The sequence below is a fragment of the Notolabrus celidotus genome, chromosome 20, assembly GCF_009762535.1.
Source record: "Notolabrus celidotus isolate fNotCel1 chromosome 20, fNotCel1.pri, whole genome shotgun sequence".
In the NCBI taxonomy this organism is placed as follows: Eukaryota; Metazoa; Chordata; class Actinopteri; order Labriformes; family Labridae; genus Notolabrus; species Notolabrus celidotus.
Genome location: NC_048291.1, coordinates 25127085 through 25145933, shown reverse-complemented (window position 1 = coordinate 25145933; position 18849 = coordinate 25127085). Strand labels below are relative to the sequence as shown.

At 42.2% G+C, this 18849-nt stretch overlaps 2 protein-coding genes across 2 annotated transcripts; one reads left to right on the top strand and one right to left on the bottom strand.

The window, feature by feature from the left end:
• Positions 1–7195: 7195 nt before the first annotated feature.
• On the bottom strand, positions 7196–13306 carry si:ch211-214j24.15 (GTPase IMAP family member 8). The gene is made up of 5 exons (XM_034711496.1): positions 13282–13306; positions 11516–12202; positions 9336–10046; positions 8532–9185; positions 7196–8352 (listed from the first exon to the last, which is right to left on the bottom strand). Exons 1-5 carry the CDS (start codon positions 13304–13306, stop codon positions 7619–7621), a joined length of 2811 nt encoding a protein of 936 aa, XP_034567387.1. The 3' UTR covers positions 7196–7618.
• Positions 13307–15531: 2225 nt separating this feature from the next.
• Positions 15532–18143, top strand: LOC117832165 (migration and invasion enhancer 1-like). Its single transcript, XM_034711167.1, has 4 exons — positions 15532–15667; positions 15912–16009; positions 16172–16248; positions 17264–18143. The coding sequence occupies exons 1-4, from the start codon at positions 15639–15641 to the stop codon at positions 17345–17347; spliced, it is 288 nt and encodes a 95-aa protein (XP_034567058.1). The 5' UTR covers positions 15532–15638; the 3' UTR covers positions 17348–18143.
• The last annotated feature ends 706 nt before the right edge of the window (positions 18144–18849 follow it).

The following is an 18849-nucleotide window of genomic DNA, read 5'->3' as shown; positions in this document are numbered from 1 at the left end:
ATCCCGCGAAATCCTGGAGGGACTGAATACAGCTGCTAGCAGCAGGATTACCGCACCTGTTAGGCTGTTTAAAGCAGGGGTTCTCAAATTGTTGGAGCCAGCTGGGACCCCTTACAGGTGAGAACATTTTCCAAGGACCCCCTCATAATTGTAACATAGATTAAGCACATGCTTACTACCATTTGCACTCTTAGGGATGCCCTTGGAACTATTTGTATTATAAAACTTATTCATCTAAATACTTCAGACCTGTTCCATAGTGATAAACAGATAACACTTCAATTTGAATCAAGTAAACACCATGTATACTTTAAAACAGAGGGTCATTTCATTCCTTGTGGACTCAACATGACAGCATTTATACTTTTCAAGTAATTGATCTTAAAAGCTTTCAGAAAATTAACAGTAGCAAGACTCAAATATCCCTTTGTTTATAATTTATTAGAAATGTATTCTAATTATTTCACGGACCCCCACGCTAGGGTAAACGGACCCCCAGGGGTCCCAGGACCCCACTTTGAGAACCATTGGTTTAAAGGATGGCGGACATCGTGCTTATGCGTTACTGTTTAAGATGAAATATGCAAAGACATTATTTTGATTTTTAGGTCTTCTACTGAGGGCTCAGAAACACGACACACATTTACTTTCCCTTTCTCCTTGTTAGTTATCTTTGAGGATTGACTTGCTGATAATATCTGTTTGTTCATTCTATATTCTTCTAATGAAATGTCCATTTCTGCTGCTGAAACATTGTTTTTTCTTGATCTTCTTTCAGTCACAACGGTACCGCTGGCCATGTTTATTGTTGTTTATGTGTAGTGGGCATGCGCAATTCAAATTTGTTGGATAGGGGTTTTCCAGGAGGTTCCCTGGACATATGATGTTTTGCACCAGCCTCGCTTTCATGCCGCAATTAGTTAATTGGCCAATTATTTGCAGTCGTGCATGCAGCTAATGCTACAGCCAAATGGGCCGTTCCACAATGGTACATTAAGACTAATGATCCCGTTTGTGTGATGGCTGGACGTGCATACAGGCCCTGATTTTGTAGGAATTGATCATTGAAATGTCTTATTAGCACCATTGTAGCACAAAACAATCATGTGATCATCTGAATGCATCAAACTAGAGACAATGAAATGTAATTTTTAAATGTGTTGTTATTAGTGATGGACAGTGTTGAGTAGCCTATGTATTGTTTTAAATGCTAGAATGTTTTTTTTATCATTTGTATTGTACATTCGTTTACATCTTCCTGCCCAGGGACCACAGATGAAAATTAGCTTATAGCTAACTCTGGATTGACAGTCTTTGTTTTGCATGGCCCCTGTCATATAAACTAATAAATAATAAAATAAAATAAACTGTTGGTGAGAAAAAATATGGGATATCCTCTGATGTTTTTATCATGACTTTTTCTGAAAAATTCTTTCTGTCAAGGTGTCACAACATGAAGTGCAGGCAAGAAGGTAGGACCGGAGTGCAGATGATGCATCTTGCAGGCGGGAAGAGGTGGATGGTGGACTGACAAACAAAAAACAAAAAAACAAGGAGGCTTTCACGTCCAGTTTTCAGCTACATGATCAAAAAGAAAAAACATAAGAAGAAAGTCGACCAACAAAGAGAATATTGAGGATGAATTGACAACTTTGTGGAGCGAGGATGAGTGGTGAGATGGAGACAGGTGGCGGGGGGTCATGGAAGTCTGGACACTGATCTGACACTGGCTATTAAAGAATGATGGAGGAGTTTGACTGGTGAGGAGATGAAAGTCTGAGTCTGACAGCAGCTGGAGGAGAGCAGGAGATCCACAGGGGACAGTATTAAAGAGCAATAGCAAGACAACCTTCATATCTTGTTATTATCACTTTATTTATTCTTCATTTTATTATTGATATTTTGTGAAGTACTTTGTGATATACTCTGTGAAATGTGGTTTAAATTGGCCACATGACCTCTCCTTCAACAGGCCCATACATTAGGTAATTTTTCTATCTGTAAACAGAAAAATAAGCCTTGGATTAAATTGTGTTTTGAGCCTCTATCATGTTTCCACACCATTTGTTCTTTGCTGTGCAGGTTTCAGTGACTAAAATCTGCAGACCTAGTTTGGAGCTGATTAGCTGAAGATGGACGTCAGGGTCAAACCACAAACCCATAAGCCTCCATCGATTCACAGGGTCTCCCTCTCATCCCTCCCTGTAATAGCTCTTGTTATACCCACTTGTGAAGCAGATGGCGTCTACATTTTTTAACACGCAACCCGTTTGCTTTTTCCTCTTTTGTGGTCTCCAGTCTGAGGGTTAATGATTTAACGAGTGAGACCTTCTGAGAAACAGACACATATTCAAAAAGGAGCAGGAATTCAGTCCATCGGGGTGCAGTTATTCCCCTTAATTGTTTCCTGAACTTTGCCCTTGAGGTTTTCCCTGACCCGGCATATCCTGACGGGGTTCAGTGACAGACGTGGATTTGGGAAGATGGAAGAGGGTGAGACCTGAGTGCGTGTACATGTGTGTGTGTGCAGTTCTGGTTCTGTCCAGGTGGAAGCAAAGCCAAATGTACCTCATTTACTCCTGACACACTTCTCCATCACCTTCACGTTGAAGCCTGGACTTATTCAGACTATTCTTAAAGCGTTCTTGGGAAATTGTTCCCACAGGCTGCGTGTGATGTTGTAATGGGGTCTCAACGAGGCCAGAAGCCCCACCATCAATGTGTTGTGCCCTCTCTGTTAATAATGGCTGCAATCAGACTTGGGATTGAAGCTCACTCAAATGAGGCCTTGATGTGGACTCATGAAAGGTTGAATTCATGTTTATTTATTGGTTTAGCTATCTTTTTTTCTGATTGGAGTGCAGCCAAGAAGTCCAGCTTCATCCTCAAACTCTCTCTGGGAACCCAATGTTTTTGGGTCTTAAACCAATAAGATGTGGAGCTAGAGAAATGTAGCACATGTGATGATCAGAAGAGGAAAAAGAGCCCAAAATCCAGAATACAAGTCCCACCAGTCTGTTTTTTTAGGGTCTCCTAGAAGGGAAAATGTTTAAACTGTCTCCCAGCATGGCGATTTCCATTGCATCCAGCAAAGCAGAGCATTTGCTGTGCAGCTGTGTGGCTCTTTCTCATACCATCTGTTTGCACCATGTAGGGTTTGCACTCCTGCTAGCTACCGGTGCAGTAGTTAAGCTAAGTCTAGGTGTTAGGTTGAGACTTACTGCAGCGACCAATCTTCCTAACATTTCTCTCTCCAGTCCGTCCTGGTATCTGTCAACGGCACATCATAAAGGCAGGGATGTTGTTGCAGAGCACTGACTTCATCATTCTTATTTCCCTTCGCTTCTTTGTTTGTTTATGCTCATGACTCTTGCACGCGTGCAGAGCTCTCATCAGTCAACCTTGCTGATGTGATGGAACAAATCTGAGAAAGCAGAGAGAAAAACAAACATGCTAGACTTTTGTCAGGAGGTCGTGCGGCCTCTCAGACGGGGGCCTCCATTGCCGTCCTCTACGACACATTAAACATGATAACTTCAACAACTTGCAACATAACTCAAGTCTCTCACTGTTTTTCGTTACAGCTCTGTTACTGTCTATAAATCCCACACCCCTAACCTGGCCTGATCACCTGATCCAGCTCAATCTCTACTGTACTCTCAATTTCAGCCTAAAACCTTTTTGAGAAATCAGCGTCTCACTGAGTCATGTCCTGCTGCAGACTCTCTTTATGAGCTGGAAAGGGTAGAAAAGTTCAGTCCCCCTGCTGAGGTGCACCGCTCCACACTGCACCGTGTCCCAGACATCACCCCTGTGGGACTCCATCGTATCAGAGCATGGAGCGAAATGGAGGATGGACGACTCCTTTGCACAAGAGTTAAATCATCCCTCCTCTTCCTCCATCCTTGTTCCCAGCCTCTGTCTATTCCTCCACCTGGCTTTCTTTTTTTTTTCCACCTGGGAAACAGCGGGTGGTGAAACGTGATACAAGGCGGTGAGAGGGGAGGGGTCGTGCCGGTCGCTGCGTTGTCCCGCTAATGGAGATGGATGTGGTTTCAGAATTGTCCCCCGAACAGCCTTCACGGCGGAGAAAGAGAGGGAGAGATCCATTTCTCCCGAGCTTCCTCTCAGGCTGCAGAACTAATGAGAGGAGGGAGGGCTGGGCTGAGCACTCACGACTTGATTTGAGAGATGCAGGGGAGTCCATGAAGAAGTGCAGAGAGAATGGGATGTGGGGAGATAGAGAAGCCAGAATGGGCTGAGAGAAATTGAGCGGTAGGAATGGAGAGGGAGAATGACTTGTTGACAAGAGAGGAAGATGGATGATTAGACAGCAGGGAGAGGGGGGGACTGAAGGAGTTATGACGTCCAGAAAAGGTGTAACGCAATGAGAGAAAGCCACAAGACGAGGGCTGGAAGAGAAAAATAGACCATGATTGCCTACAAATCAGCCCCGTTGCTATTATCCTTCCCATTTTCCAAATGTCTCAGTCCTTTCCTTCAGCCCCACAGTTGGATTTTCTTCAGTCTTTGTTATAAAATGGGTTTTATAGAGGCCAGCTGAAAGAAAACTCTGACGAACTTGCACAGCAGCCACACGCATCAAGCTATTATTTTTGCTTTTTCTTTTTCAGTCCAGTTTTGTCCACTAAAAGTACTCTGAAATGATACAAAAATAGTATGTTGACACACATTTATAACCCTGTTGACTCTTTTATGTAGCCACATCCAACTATAAGCCAAATAAAGACTAAGCTTATGCATTTGCTTTAGTGCTAATTAGCAAATGTTGGCATACTTACAAACCAAACTAAGATCAGAAACCTTCTACCATTGTGAGCATTTCAGCTAGCTTGTGTTTGCATCTTAATCAAAGTAGCTGCTGTGTCACAGAGCTTCTGAAATTAATAATAATAATAATAATAATAATAATAATAATAATAATAATAACTGGGATTTATATGGCGCCTTTCAAGGGACCCAAGGTTGCTTCACAGGGTCAGGTGGGTCAGGGGGGGAGATGGGGACCACACTAGCTAATGGGGAAAGGCCTTGAGGAAAATGTGCGTTTTGACTGCTTTTTAAAAACTGTCCAGGGTTGGGGCGCTGCGAAAATTAACAGTTCAGATATGACACCTCATCATAATGCACGCTCACTGACAGCTGTAGAATCATTTATCGGACATACTGTATCTGTAAGAATGCAGAGGAGTGCATTATGGGATACCAATCATAAGGAAGCGGCATATTGTGGAGAAGTTTTTATATTTGATAGATTTTTTTGTGACTATTTCACACTCAGGATCAAAAAAATGATGGAAAAAATGAAAAGATATTGGAATGGAATGGAGTGAAATTGAACGGAATAGGATTGAATAGGATGGAATAGAATAGAACTGAGGATGAAGCTTGGGGAGTCAGATTCTTGATGTATCTGTAAGAATGTAGAGGAGTGCATTATGGGATACCAGGCATAAAGAAGCTTGCACATTAATTTTTTACATTCGATGGATTTTTTTGTGACCATTTCACACTCAGGGTCAAAAAAATGATGGAATGAAAATGAGAAGAGATTGGAATGGAATAGAATGGAATAGAATGGAATAGAATAGCATGGAATGGAATAGAATGGAATGGAATGGAATAGAATAGAATGGAATAGAATAGAATAGCATGGAATGGAATGGAATGGAATGGAATGAAATGGAATGGAATAGAATAGAATGGAATAGAATAGAATAGCATGGAATGGAATGGAATGGAATGGAATGAAATGGAATGGAATAGAATAGAATAGAATAGAATAGCATGGAATGGAATGGAATAGAATAGAATAGAATAGAATAGAATAGAATAGAATAGCATGGAATGGAATGGAATAGCATGGAATGGAATGGAATGGAACGGAACGGAACGGAATAGAGTGGAATAGAATAGAACTGAGGATGAAGCGTGGGGAGTCTGATTCTTGATGTATCTGTAAGAATGCAGAGTAGTGCATTATGGGATACCAATCATAAGGAAGCGGCATATTGTGGAGATTTTTTTACATTTGATGGATCTTTTGTGACTATTTCACACTCAGGGTCAAAAAATGATGGAATGAAAATTAGAAGAGATTAGAATGGAATGGAATAGAACAGAATGGAATAGCATGGAATAGAATAGAATATAATAGAATAGAATAGAATATAATAGAATAGAATAGCATGGAATGGAATGGAATGGAATAGAATAGGATAGAATAGAATAGGATAGAATAGAATAAAATAGAATAGAATAGCATGGAATGGAATAGAATAGAATAGGATAGAATAGAATAGGATAGAATAGAATAGAATAGAATAGGATAGAATAGGATAGAATAGAATAGAATAGCATGGAATGGAATGGAATAGAATAGGATAGAATAGAATAGGATAGAATAGAATAGAATAGGATAGAATAGAATAGAATAGAATAGAATAGAATAGCATGGAATGGAATGGAATGGAATGCTAGGAATAGATTGGAATAGGATGGAATAGAGTAGAACTGAGGATGAAGTGTGGGGAGTCTGATGCTTGATGTATCTGTAAGAAGGCAGAGGGATACCAATCATAATAATAAACATATCATATTGTGGAGAAGTTTTTACATTTGATGGATTTTTTGTGACTATTTCACACTCAGGGAATGAAAATTAGAAGAGATTGGAATGGAATAGAACAGAGTGGAATGGAACAGAATAGAATGGAATAGAATAGAACTGAGGATGAAGCTCAGGGAGTCCGATTCCTGATGTGAGGTGATTTGATAGTTTTTGAAGCTGACTTGACACAACATTGACCTTCATGCAGGGAGGTCCAAAAACAAATGTTTTTTTTTTTGCTTCCTGTTTCCAAGTTGACCTCGTCTGCAGAGAGTCCTGACCTCAGTCTGTGGCTGCACAGGAGCTAATCCCTGCAGACTGACACCAGAGTCAAGAGAAACACTGAAAGCACAAGACATGAGAGATTCATTCGAATAGTTTTGAGAATCTTACTTTGGTTGTTGTGTTGTAACACATGACATTAAAGGTTTTTTAAATAGTTTCTCATACTTTGACATGCTCCAAAGCCAGAATACAAATACCTGGAATTTAGGTAATAACACTAACATCCAAAGAAGTCCCAAAAAAATGGAAAATGTAATGTTTATTAATCTATAAACTTTTTAATTCATAAAACATAAACTGTGCATGATGGAAAATGAAACTTAATGTGCTCAGTCACTTCTTATCATTACCTAATCCATATTCCATAATAAAGAACACATGACTGACGTTACTCTGGACACATAAAATCTTAGACAACAGCTCCCCCTTGTGGACGTATATCATAACTGACATGTCATACTTTCAAGCAAAGAAGGTCATCTTTGGACCAGCTATGTTTTTGTGAATGGGTGAATAAAACCCTTCATTGCAAACAAAAAACACTTTAAACAAAAGCATCAGAATTACATAATAAAAGCATCATGTGGGAACCTGAAGGGAGCCCAAAGTTAAGAAAGTGCAAAGTTTAGACCCTGTGATCCAAGCATCCTGATACCTACAAATCAGGAAATGTATTATTCTGACTTTATAAGAGAGAACACTTCAGTCCATCTTTGGTTTCCCTGTATCTAAAGTTTTACTCTCATCGTCTTTGCATTTCCCTCTGAGCTCCTGTACGACCTTCATGCTGAGCTCCAGATTCTTCCTCAGCTCAGCCAGATCCGTCCTGATCTCCTCCAGGACCTCCAGCTTTGAGAGCCTCCTGTTGATGGATGAGAGGACATCCTCCTGTCCACTGTCTGTGTCCACTGAGGCAGCATCCTGCTCAGGCTCAGGTTCAGTCAGCTGACACGACTCCATGGTTTTCTCCCAGACCGTCTCAAAGTAGTCATCAATGAAGGCCTCCAGCTCCTCCAGGCTGCTGTGGTGATCCCACTGGTCGATGAGTGCCTGCAGACCTCCAGACTCAGCGATCCTCCTGAGAGTCCGCTCTCTCAGCGCAGGATGGCAGAGAGACTTCACACTCAAGGCGTTTTCTGCTGCAGGCATCATGTGCTGAGTTTGAGGCAGAGCCAGGAGCAATCTTGGACGTCCGGAGGAAAACAGGCACACTTGGCTTTCACCGTTCGATCCAAGGTGAAGCCCATTTGTAGGGGACCAGACGGGCAGATTCACAGACCACCTCAGTCTCTTTTTACCAGAGATTATCGTGGCCAGACAGACCCTGAAGCTGTCTCTGTCAAGGATGTTGAGTCGTGTCTGGTTTGCTGATCTTCCAGCTGGTAGTGCCACGATGTCACTGCTGATATCTGGACTGCTTGTGGACATTTGAGTGACTGTGAAGAAAAAATGGAAGCTGTTTGTTGGATTTTTCATGGCTCACTTTAAATTTCAGAGTCTCCACCCATGCTACCTCTACAAAACTGCAGTTTAGCTAAAATGTTTAAACTTGAGTCCACCAAAAACTGTCTCACATAATGTGTTTGGAAGACATTGATGCATTAGATTTACTCACATTCACGAGCCTGCTGATGTCTGCAGCCAGCTGAATCCTCCTCACACAGCCTCACCACCTCAGGCTGCCTCTCCTCTAATGAACACACACTTTTCCACATGTTGTTGTTGCCACTGTGAAAAGCAGCCAGCCTCTCTTCAGCCAGCATCTCCTCTATGAGCTCAATAAGCTCTCTAACCTGAGCTCCATCCCTCCAGCGTTTATTATCCAGGACGTGATACCTGTTCCCGCACCTCTCCACCAGCCTCTGCAGTCCTTCTCCCTCGCTCTCGATGCGCTGCTCGACGCTCGTGTCGCCCAGCCAGTCTCCATGGCTGAACAGGACCACAGCTTTCCTCCACATCTGGTCTCCTCCAGCCTCCAGCTGTTTCTCCAAAGCCTCCATGTGGGTGTCTTTGAAAGAGGCGCTCACGTTGACGACCAGGAGGATGGCGGAGGATGGAACCAGGAGGTCAGAGGTCACAGGGAAGCAGCTAGGTGTGTCTAGCACTGTCAGTATCTTGCTGCCGATTTTGGCTTGTTTTTCCAAACAGGTGGTTTGCTTCTCAGTTTGGAAGCTCTCTCCGCTCAGGATGGTGTCACCACAGGAGCTTTTTCCTGTTTTCTTGCCTCCAAGGAGCACCAACCTCAGCTCTGACAGAGGAGTGAGCCTCTCTGATGGAGAGAAGTTTTAAATATCTGTTAAAACATGACAGACTATCTTCCTCTGGAAGATTCAAACTGAAAAACAGCATCAGGACGGATATATTTAAGATTTGATAAGTAAAACATGATCACACTGACTTTTAAATGTATCCTACTCACCCAGCTGAGACCTCCCCATCTGCCTTTGTTTCTCCTTCCTCTCCAGTCTCTCCTTGGCTCTCTCCTCCTCCCTCCTCCTCCTCCCCTCCAGCTGCTCCACCACTCTCCCCTCTATTTCACAGTGCAGGCCGTCGTTGCAGCCAGCCAGCATTTCCTCCATCTTCCAGATCAGCTCTCTGACTTGAAACCCATCCCCTTTGGTTTTATTGTTCAGAACATGATACCTGTTGCCGCATCTTTCCAGCAGCCACCGCAGAGGCTCCCCCTCGCTCTCGATGCACTGCTCTGTAGTCGTGCCCCCAAGCCAGTCCCCGAAACTAAACAGCACCATGACACGACTCCAGATGTGCTGGTCGATGAGCTGGAGGTGCTCCTGCACCGCTCTCCTGTAGGTTTCTGTGAAGGCCCTGTCCACACGGATCACCAGCAGGAAGAGGTGAGGCCCGGGGGGGCAGAGGCACAAACTGAGCACCATCTCTCTCAGGTCGAAGACGGGGGTCTCGTCACAGAAGTAGTTCATCCACCAGCCGGGCGTGTCTACAACCGTCAGCTGTCTCCCAAACACTACACCTGCTCCCATCCGGCACTGGCCTGTTCTCCTCTCTGACTGTGCACCCTCTCTGCTCAGGATGGTGATCATTGAAGAGGTCTTCCCAGATCCCTTTGCTCCCAATAACACAATACGGATGTCCGGACTGGGCCGCAGTCTCTCTAAAAGAAAACAGAGAGTAAGATTGAGGAGAGGGACGTACAGTATCTCACAAAAGTGAGTACACCCCTCACATTTCTGCACTTATTTAATTATATCTTTTCATGGGACAACACTGAAGAAATGACACTTTAATATAATGTAAAGAAGTCAGTGTACAGCTTGTATAACAGTGTAAATTTACTTTCCCCTCAAAATAACTCAACACACAGCCATTAATGTCTAAACCACCGGCAACAAAAGTGAGTACACCCCTAAGTGAAAATGTCCAAATTGGGCCCAAAGTGTCAATATTTTGTGTGGCCACCATTATTTTACAGCACTGCCTTAACCCTCTTGGGCATGGAGTTCACCAGAGCTTCACAGGTTGCCACCGGAATCCTCTTCCACTCCTCCATGACAACATGAAGGAGCTGGTGGATGTTAGAGACCTTGCGCTCCTCCACCTTCCGTTTGAGGATGCCCAACAGATGCTCAATAGGGTTTAGGTCTGGAGACATGCTTGGCCACTCCATCACCTTCACCCTCAGCTTCTTTAGCAAGGCAGGGGCCATCTTGGAGGTGTGTTTGGGGTCATTATCATGTTGGAATACTGCCCTGCGGCCCAGTTTTTTAAAGGGAGGGGATCATACTCTGCTTCAGTATGTCACAGTACATGTTGGCATTCATGGTTCCCTTAATGAACTGTAGCTCCCCAGTGCCGGCAGCACTCATGCAGCCCCAGACCATGACAATCCCACCACCATACTTGTAGGCAAGGCACACTTGTCTTTGTACTCCTCACCTGGATGCCCCCACACACTCTTGACACCATCTGAAATGTATCTTGGTCTCATCAGACCACAAGACATGGTTCCAGGTTCTCTTGTGCATCATCTTTAGAAGAAATGTGAGGGGTGTGCTTACTTTTGTGAGATACTGTATGTTTGGTAGCTTGTGTGTTTATCCTGACTTTTAATCAACAGACTCAAGGATGCATGCAGGTCTGGAAAAGGATATGCAACTTTCTTGTTGAGAGCAGGGCAAGAAGATGCATACCACTGATACCCTGTACAGTCCTGCTTCACAAGATCACTGGAGAACTATGGAAAGAGGGTCTTGTTGATTTGCTGCAGTTGCTGTAGTTGTTAGACACCATCTTTGCCTGCTGGCACTAAACAAAATCTGCCTTTTGTTTTGTTTTATCTTCAAATGAATGCATAATTAATCTGTGATATCAAGATAATTACATTTTTTAGAGATTATTGTGTGCACAATCATTTTTGTCTTCCATAGAAACTGTCTAACAAACAGAGATGACTAATGCCTTTCTTAGGATCAGCATTGTCCCATGCAAATGTCTAGGAAACAGAGTGTGCATTGAAAGCAGCACAAAGAGCTGCTCAAATATTATCAAACTGTCTGTTTAAAGTCTGCAAAAGGCAGACTCGTAGATTTTTCAGCTCAGCAAACCCTTGAAAGATGAACTCACCTCTCATGAGCGCTCTGTGTGTCTTCGCTCTCATAAACCTCTGCTGAGCCCTCTCCTCCGCTCTCCTCTTCTCCTCCTCAGCTGCTCGTAAAACCTTCTCCTGCATTTCAAACGCTCTGCTTCCATTTTCTGTGACAACTTCCTGAATCTTCTCCAGCAGCTTGGCGACTCCAGCATCATCACTCAGGTCGACGCTGTGGCACCTGCGCCCACACTTTTCACTGAGCCAGCGCAGAGCTTCGCCCCTCGTCTGCACGAGCTCTGATGCTTCTGTGAGTTGAGTCTTGTCTGCAGAGGTGAACACCACCATGCAGTGAGTCCACACGCTGTCGCCAAGCAGACCCACGTGCTCCTCCACAGCCCTGCGGCGCTGCTCAGAGAAGTCTGAACTGGCCTTGATAACAATAAGGAACACATGTGGGCCTGGTGAGCACAGAGACACGCTGTTGATGATCTCCCTCTTCACCAGCTCAGGTGTGTCCCGAGCACTGAAGTCACACCACCAGCCAGGAGTGTCCACCACCGTGAGCCACCGTCCTGACACCACACCCAGCCTGCGGGAGCAAGAGGTCCTCTCTCTGGTGACAAACTCCTCATGGCCCAGGATTAGGTTCCCAACGAAGCTCTTACTGGAGTTTCTGCCACCAAGAAGGATGATCCTTAACTGGGATGTGCACCAGCTGTCCCCTGTAACAAACACAGAGGAGAAAAAGCTGAGTTTAGAAGAGGTAAGCCACAGAAAATCATCATTCAAATGTATTGATTTCCTCTCATTTGAGGAGCAACAAAAAATAAACATAGGCTAATTGTAAAAGGCCAAAACACTGATGAGTCTTTCAATCCATCGTCAGGTTAAAGGAAATAAAGCAGGGACAGTTTTTGGAGAAAAAGAAAAGAAGACTCTTATTTCAGGGTCTGTTTAGATGTGTTTCAGTAGAAACTGGCTGCAACTATTCTCCAGAGTCAACAAAGGTTTCAAAACATCACTAATATAAGCTTCTTAAAGGATGCCTGGTTTAGTTGCTCCTCTTCTGGTTACTGAGAAACAATAACATCAACATGAGCACCTTTAAAACAGTACTTACAGTGTATTGTATCTTTACCATCTACCTTATGGACTTTGTCCTCAAACACTGTTGTCTGTATTTAAATCAATTTTTCTGCAATTCAGCATTTTTTTCCACCACTGTACACGATTATCCTGTTTAAGTTGATTGTGCTAAAGTCTGTTTGAGTGTTAATATGTTCAAAAAAGCATTATATAGTCTTACATTTAGATGAAACTGCTGTTTTGATGGGAAGTAAAATGTTGCTGAGTTTGTGAGCTGTCATGTGGACAAAACACTCACTTTGAAAAGCCCACAATGAGGTTATAATCTTCAGTTTACAGACCAAATGTTCAGACATTCAAAAGTGAATGTAGTTGCAGCACTACAGATGATCATAAGGACTCAAAGCTACATAAAAGAACTTGATTGAGCATTGATTTTGACTCTTTTTGGTCTAATGCTGCTGTAAACTGAACTAAATGTAATACTAACTTAAAGCCTTATAAAGTTATATGACATAAATATGAAATTAAAAGTTAAGGTGGAATAGAGTATGCATAAGAATACAACTTTTGAAATATGACTCTCACATCTGATACGTAAAAATGACAAAGTAAGCACTTATTTTTGTTGCAACACCTCCAAGATAAAATCCAAACCCACACATAATCCCAGATTAAACGTGTTTCTAAAGAGAAATAACAAAACAAAACTTACATGTTGACCCCTCGCTCGTTGCCATCTCTCATTCTCTCTGAGCTGGTAGATTTTCAAAACTAAAACAGTTCATTCACATGTCAACACCCGTGTTTCCTCGTTCTTGTCTTAAATGTGAGGGAGAGGTTGATAAGAGAAGTCTGAGTTTTATGTTTTTATGAGTCTGAAGGTTGTCTGCAATGAGTAATCACACCAACATGCAATGGTTAGGGGAAACCACACCTCTCTGCTGCAGGTCAACAGTCCACTGTTTCCAGTGTATTTATTATTTACCTGTGGTGGAAGAGTATCTTGTATTTCACAGCTATGGAGTGTAAAGTAGTGCTTTTAACTACACCTACTTCATATACTGTTTGATATTTTATTCCACAGCAGTCTTGCACTATAGTAGGGGTTCCCATAGTGTGGGTCGGGATCCCCTGGGAGGTCACGGGACACAAATTGGGGGTCCTGAGATGTCTTCTAGAATGTTGTTTTATCTAAAATTAGTACATTTTACCCATTATAGTAAAAAATATCAACAAAAGTAGTAGGTACACTTGAAATAAAACCTTGAAAATAGAAAATGTAGTGAGTTTTCTGCCTTTCTTTTTGCTACATGACTCCTATGTTTAGGGTTAGTGAACAGTGAATTATCAAAAGCATCAGTAGCAGTAGGTTAAGTCATAACAGCACAGGAAACATAGTCACATGCTCATATAGGTAGGCTAATTTTCTGCACACCAGCTTAATGAAGCCACATTAAATCACTTTGAGGGACAGTGGGGGTCGCGAGTCTTTGGCATCTATATGTTGGGGGTCACAGGCTGAAAAGGTTGGGAACCCCTGCACTATAGGATTCTCATATTTGTAGTCCCACTGTGCTGTGAGAAGTCTTATGCCACTTAAAGTCTGCATGAATGAGCTCAAAAAGCAGCTTTCTTTTCAGCTTTGTGACATGAATTTGCAGAATGTACAAGAGGAGGTTTACAAGTGTAGTGTAATTAGAAGAAGCAGGGGCGTGTAATCAACATAGAAAGAACATTAAGTCCTAAGCTTTGTGGAAACGTATAACCAAATCCTCCAAGAACCCTAATCATCAACAAATTCATCTCAACTTCTTACACAGAACCTATCTCAAAAATGCTGGCTCTACGGTGGAAATCACCACATTCTCTCTCAAGATCTGCAGTTGCTTAATACGTATCTTGATATAGCCGTTATGGAGCTCTCAGTGGCCAAGATGCACAGAGCCACAGGAAGCACTATCTCATCCTGGTTAACATCTACAACTAAGATCCAAGAATATGTGTAACTTTATGACACAGCTGAGCATTATCACAGTACTTCTTTACCATTTCCTTTCCTTTTGTTGTTGTTGCTACTTCATTTATATTCATATTATTAATGTTGTTATTATCACCATTTACTTCCTTTATCACTTTGAATACATATTCCCTGTTGATATCATACGGAGATCTATTTTGAGGTGGGGTGGGTTGTGGGGTGGGTGTTGCCATACCTTCTTTTATTTTTTTTTCTTTGTTTTGCTCTATGATATGCCTTGTCCTATCTCATACAGCTGATGTTTCATTGTGCTGCATATCTTTGAAAACACTAAAGATTTGATCGCAAAAAAAAAAAGTCCTAAACTTTGTCACAAGTATTATAAATCCTCCTCCAGGCTGTCACTCTGATGAACACTAAACCATAACAGTGTTGAGATAAATACTCTCTGTAAATATACATGTAAATATACAATGCAACAATTATCCAAGCAGAATTCCATATTTCTATTTTTTGTATTATTTAACTACTATTTTTTTATGTTAAAAACTGCCTCTGCTACTCACCACTGCACTATTATCATATTATTTTAACCTGTACATATTAGTCATGCCTACTTGTTGTTCTTTTGTATTTATAGCTGATGTTATTATCATTATATTTTTATTTGTATGTCTTATTCTTATGCCTTGTACAAAGAGAGCACAGTTTACCAAGACAAATTCCTTGTGTGTTCAAGCATACCTGGCCAATAAAGCTGATTCTGATTCTGATTCTAATATACAGGTGTGGCTATCTCTGGTTAGTACTTTAAAACGCCTACAGCAGTCTGTTTATTTAAGATTCCCATTAATAAACCATTTCTGTCCCTTCATGACAGCATTAATTGCTTCATGTTGTTCATTTTCATTCATTTTCCTCTGTTGTTTATGTTTTCCCTGGTCTGAATAGATCAGCTGCCTTCACGTGTGTGTCGTCATTCAGACTCCGCCCCTCAGGCCACGCCCCTCCCAGCTGCACAGTCTTACAAAACCAGCGCGCGTGCTCCATCAGTCAGAGCTAGCTGCACTGAAACAACAACAAAAACTACGATGGGACTGACAGTTAAAGTCGAATACTGGTATTTAAACTCTTCATTCCTCTCAAATATGTATTATTTTAATGTTTCTAACTCACCTTCATGAGTTCATGTGTGTTTCTGTGTCTTTAAAGCCCAATTCAAAGAGCATTATGACTGTTGGTTAGCTAGTGTTAGCACAGCTAGCTTACAGTTAGCTAACTTAAGTGTAGTAGTAACTCAGGCTTGTTGTGAAACTTACTAAAGACATGTTTGGAATCTAAATGACATGCTTGTGTTCCTGCAGTGGTAACTGAGGTTACGAACCCCGCTATCGGGATCTCGCCATGGCAGTCAAGGATGAGTTTCCCGAGGCGGAGGTGACAGGCTTTGTGGGAAGAACAGGCAAGTCATGTCCTACAGGCTACGGTCATGTCTCTGCTGAGAGCTTTTATTGTTTCTGTGTGTAGTTTATAAGTGTGATGAATGATTTGTTGTTGTTTAGTGAAGGAAGAAGTCGTATAAGGGAGCATGGAGGGTTTTACTCATCTGTTTTTTATGTTGCAGGCAGCTTTGAGGTTGAAATCAACAATCAGCTGGTCTTCTCCAAGCTTGAGTTGGGCGGCTTCCCATATGATGAGGATGTGAGTCAGCACACACACACACACACACACTCACATTCATACAGACGCACATCTATAAATAAGAATATGGTGTAAAAGCTCAATATAATAGCAATTCCAAACCTATAAAAAACAAATTCTTCAATCATTTTTTCTGTTTTAATTCTGATAATTGTGCCCAAAACTCAAGAAATGTAAAAATGCATGACCCAAAATATTGCAAAAGTCCATTTCCAGTTTAAGTAATTTATCATCAAACAGATAAAATACCATGTATTGCTTCATCTGGTTCAGAATGTGCAACCTCATTCATGGGGCAGACTGCTGGCTTAACAGCCACCCGGATGATGACGATCTTTGACACCCATGACGAGTAGGGAGAGCCACAGAAAGTCATTACTGAAAAGGCTGGTTGATCAGAGAGTGCTGTATTGAAGCAAAGTTAACTATTAGGGAAGGGTGCACAAGCAACAGGGATGACTGCAGCCTTGAGAGGAGTGTCAAGAAAAGTTAGCTCGAGAACTTTGGAGAGCTTCACAAGGAATGCACTGAGGCAGGTGTCAATGCATCATGAGCCAACACAGAGGCGTCTGCCACTCCTGAACCAGAACGATCAGAAGTGTCTTACCTGGTCTAAGGAGAAAAAGAACAGGACTCTTGCTCGGTGCTCCCAAGTCCTCCTTTCAGATGAGAGTACATTTAGCACTTCATTTGGAAATCAAGGTCCTAGAGTCTGGAGAAGAAGTGGAGAGGCACAGAATCCAAGGTGTTTGAGTTTAATTTTATTTGCCATGTCCTTTCTCACAACATCGTTTTGTACAAAAACACATTTAGCTCTTGATTTAATCCTTGAACCCTCGCTCTATGTACTTGTCTATGATGTAATGACTGATTTAGTAAACGGGTGCACACTGAAGGCAAGCTGACTCAGGCATACAGGACTCAGTGTTTGACTGTTCCAGTGATTTTTACTTTTGTTGTCTTGTTTGAAAATGTAAATGATCTTAACGTGTCCGACTCTTCTCTCCTGCCTCAGATAAGAAAGGCGGTGGAGAGCGCCTTTGACGGGAAGACCGTGGAGAAGATCGGCAAAAGCCGGCCGCCATGCGTCATCCTGTAAATCAGTTCGTCCTGCTCTACCATCAGCGGCTGCATCAACACAGGCCAGTGCAACTGTTCACTGCCAACACCACGTTTGGCCTACTTCCACCTTTTTGATACGGGCAGTGATGGAAACCACCACCCTTTTGCACAACCACAAAAGAGATGCAATGTGATGACTGGCTGATTTCTTTGACGCAGAACATCAAACTCCTCTCTGCGCTCTGACTCCCCCCTCCTATCTTCATGCTGGAGCTCCAGGCTGTTAATGATTACTCTAGCCTAAAACCTAAAGGTTAGTGTATGATGGATTCATGCCTGGAGTTTCTACTTTGGAAAGGCTGAGACTGGGAGAAGATGTTGCAGAGAGGTTTCTAGGAGCTCACTTTAATCCTCAAACAACCTCATTGCCTGGAATTTTCTTACCGTCTCATTAATGTTCTTTTTCCTTGATTTCACTGCAGTTACAGTTTCCTATGTGTGCACAATAGTGGTGCATACTTCTGAAGCATAAAGGGAAACTCATTGTTGCTGCCTGTGTACATCTATGCTAAACTCCACTGTTTGTAGACTTTTGTGTCAACCAATGAGTGAAACCGGGTTTGCACTATTTATGTCAAAGTTAAATGTTTCAGATAAGCTCTTCAAACTGGTTCAGAGCGGTCATCAGAAGTGCCACTGAAGACCACCACCCACTGGTCTGTCAGCTCACACTTCAGATGCCGCCTCATTCCCTTTCTCAACATATCATCTCGCACTTTTTGTTCAAATGTCAAAACTGTAAACTTGAAATAAAGGTACAGCTTGTTTAAGCACTGGTTTGTGTTTTTGTATCTGAAGCCTACAGCAACAGAGCCGTCACATGGTGTTCTTAAATCAGTCATCAGACCTGAAACACCTGTATGTAAAACCCTGCCGGGTGTGGTGGTGACTGTGCAGTTTTTACAAAGAGCTGCTCCTATGGGAGGTATTCACTGTTAATCTGAAAGGTCTCTTGATAATGTTGTCAAGCTACTGCCAATTATTTGACTGTACAAGATAAACATAGTGCTTGTTATGCCAACGAACTTCCAGGGCAACAGTTGCTTCATACTAATCATGCCATGCTGGAGTTCTCTTCACCTGCAGAGAGAACTTCAGAGAGGACGCCTCAGATAATAGAAGTTGGACTTTAACTCACATTCAGTGTTCCCATCTTGTCTCAAACATTTAAATATGAACTTCTAAATACTGTGGTGGACATAATCATGACCTAACTGCCTAGAGAGACTTTAAAACATACTTCAAATATTGTTTTAATGTTTATTTATTCATTTATTTAATTTTATTTAACCAGGAAAACCACATTGAAATTAAGAATCTCTTTTACAAGTGTGTCCTGGCCAAGATCAACAGAAGCACGTTCCAACAAAGTTACAGACAAACAACACAGAACTCTTAAAAGATGACAACATATCCTGAATTTCAGAACAAAATAATCTCTATAAGCATCTACAAGCTGATGCATCTTCCTCAAATGCC

What these genes read in the sequence shown, in the direction of transcription:
- si:ch211-214j24.15 (XM_034711496.1), bottom strand. Translation starts at nt 13,306, where the DNA reads ATGGCAACGAGCGAGGGGTCAACAT. An exon ending in AACGAGCGAGGGGTCAACAT is followed by an intron (nt 12,203 to 13,281) that starts GTAAGTTTTGTT and finishes TGTTTGTTACAG; the next exon opens with GGGACAGCTGGTGCACATCC. An exon ending in GATGGGGAGGTCTCAGCTGG is followed by an intron (nt 9,186 to 9,335) that starts GTGAGTAGGATA and finishes TCTCTCCATCAG; the next exon opens with AGAGGCTCACTCCTCTGTCA.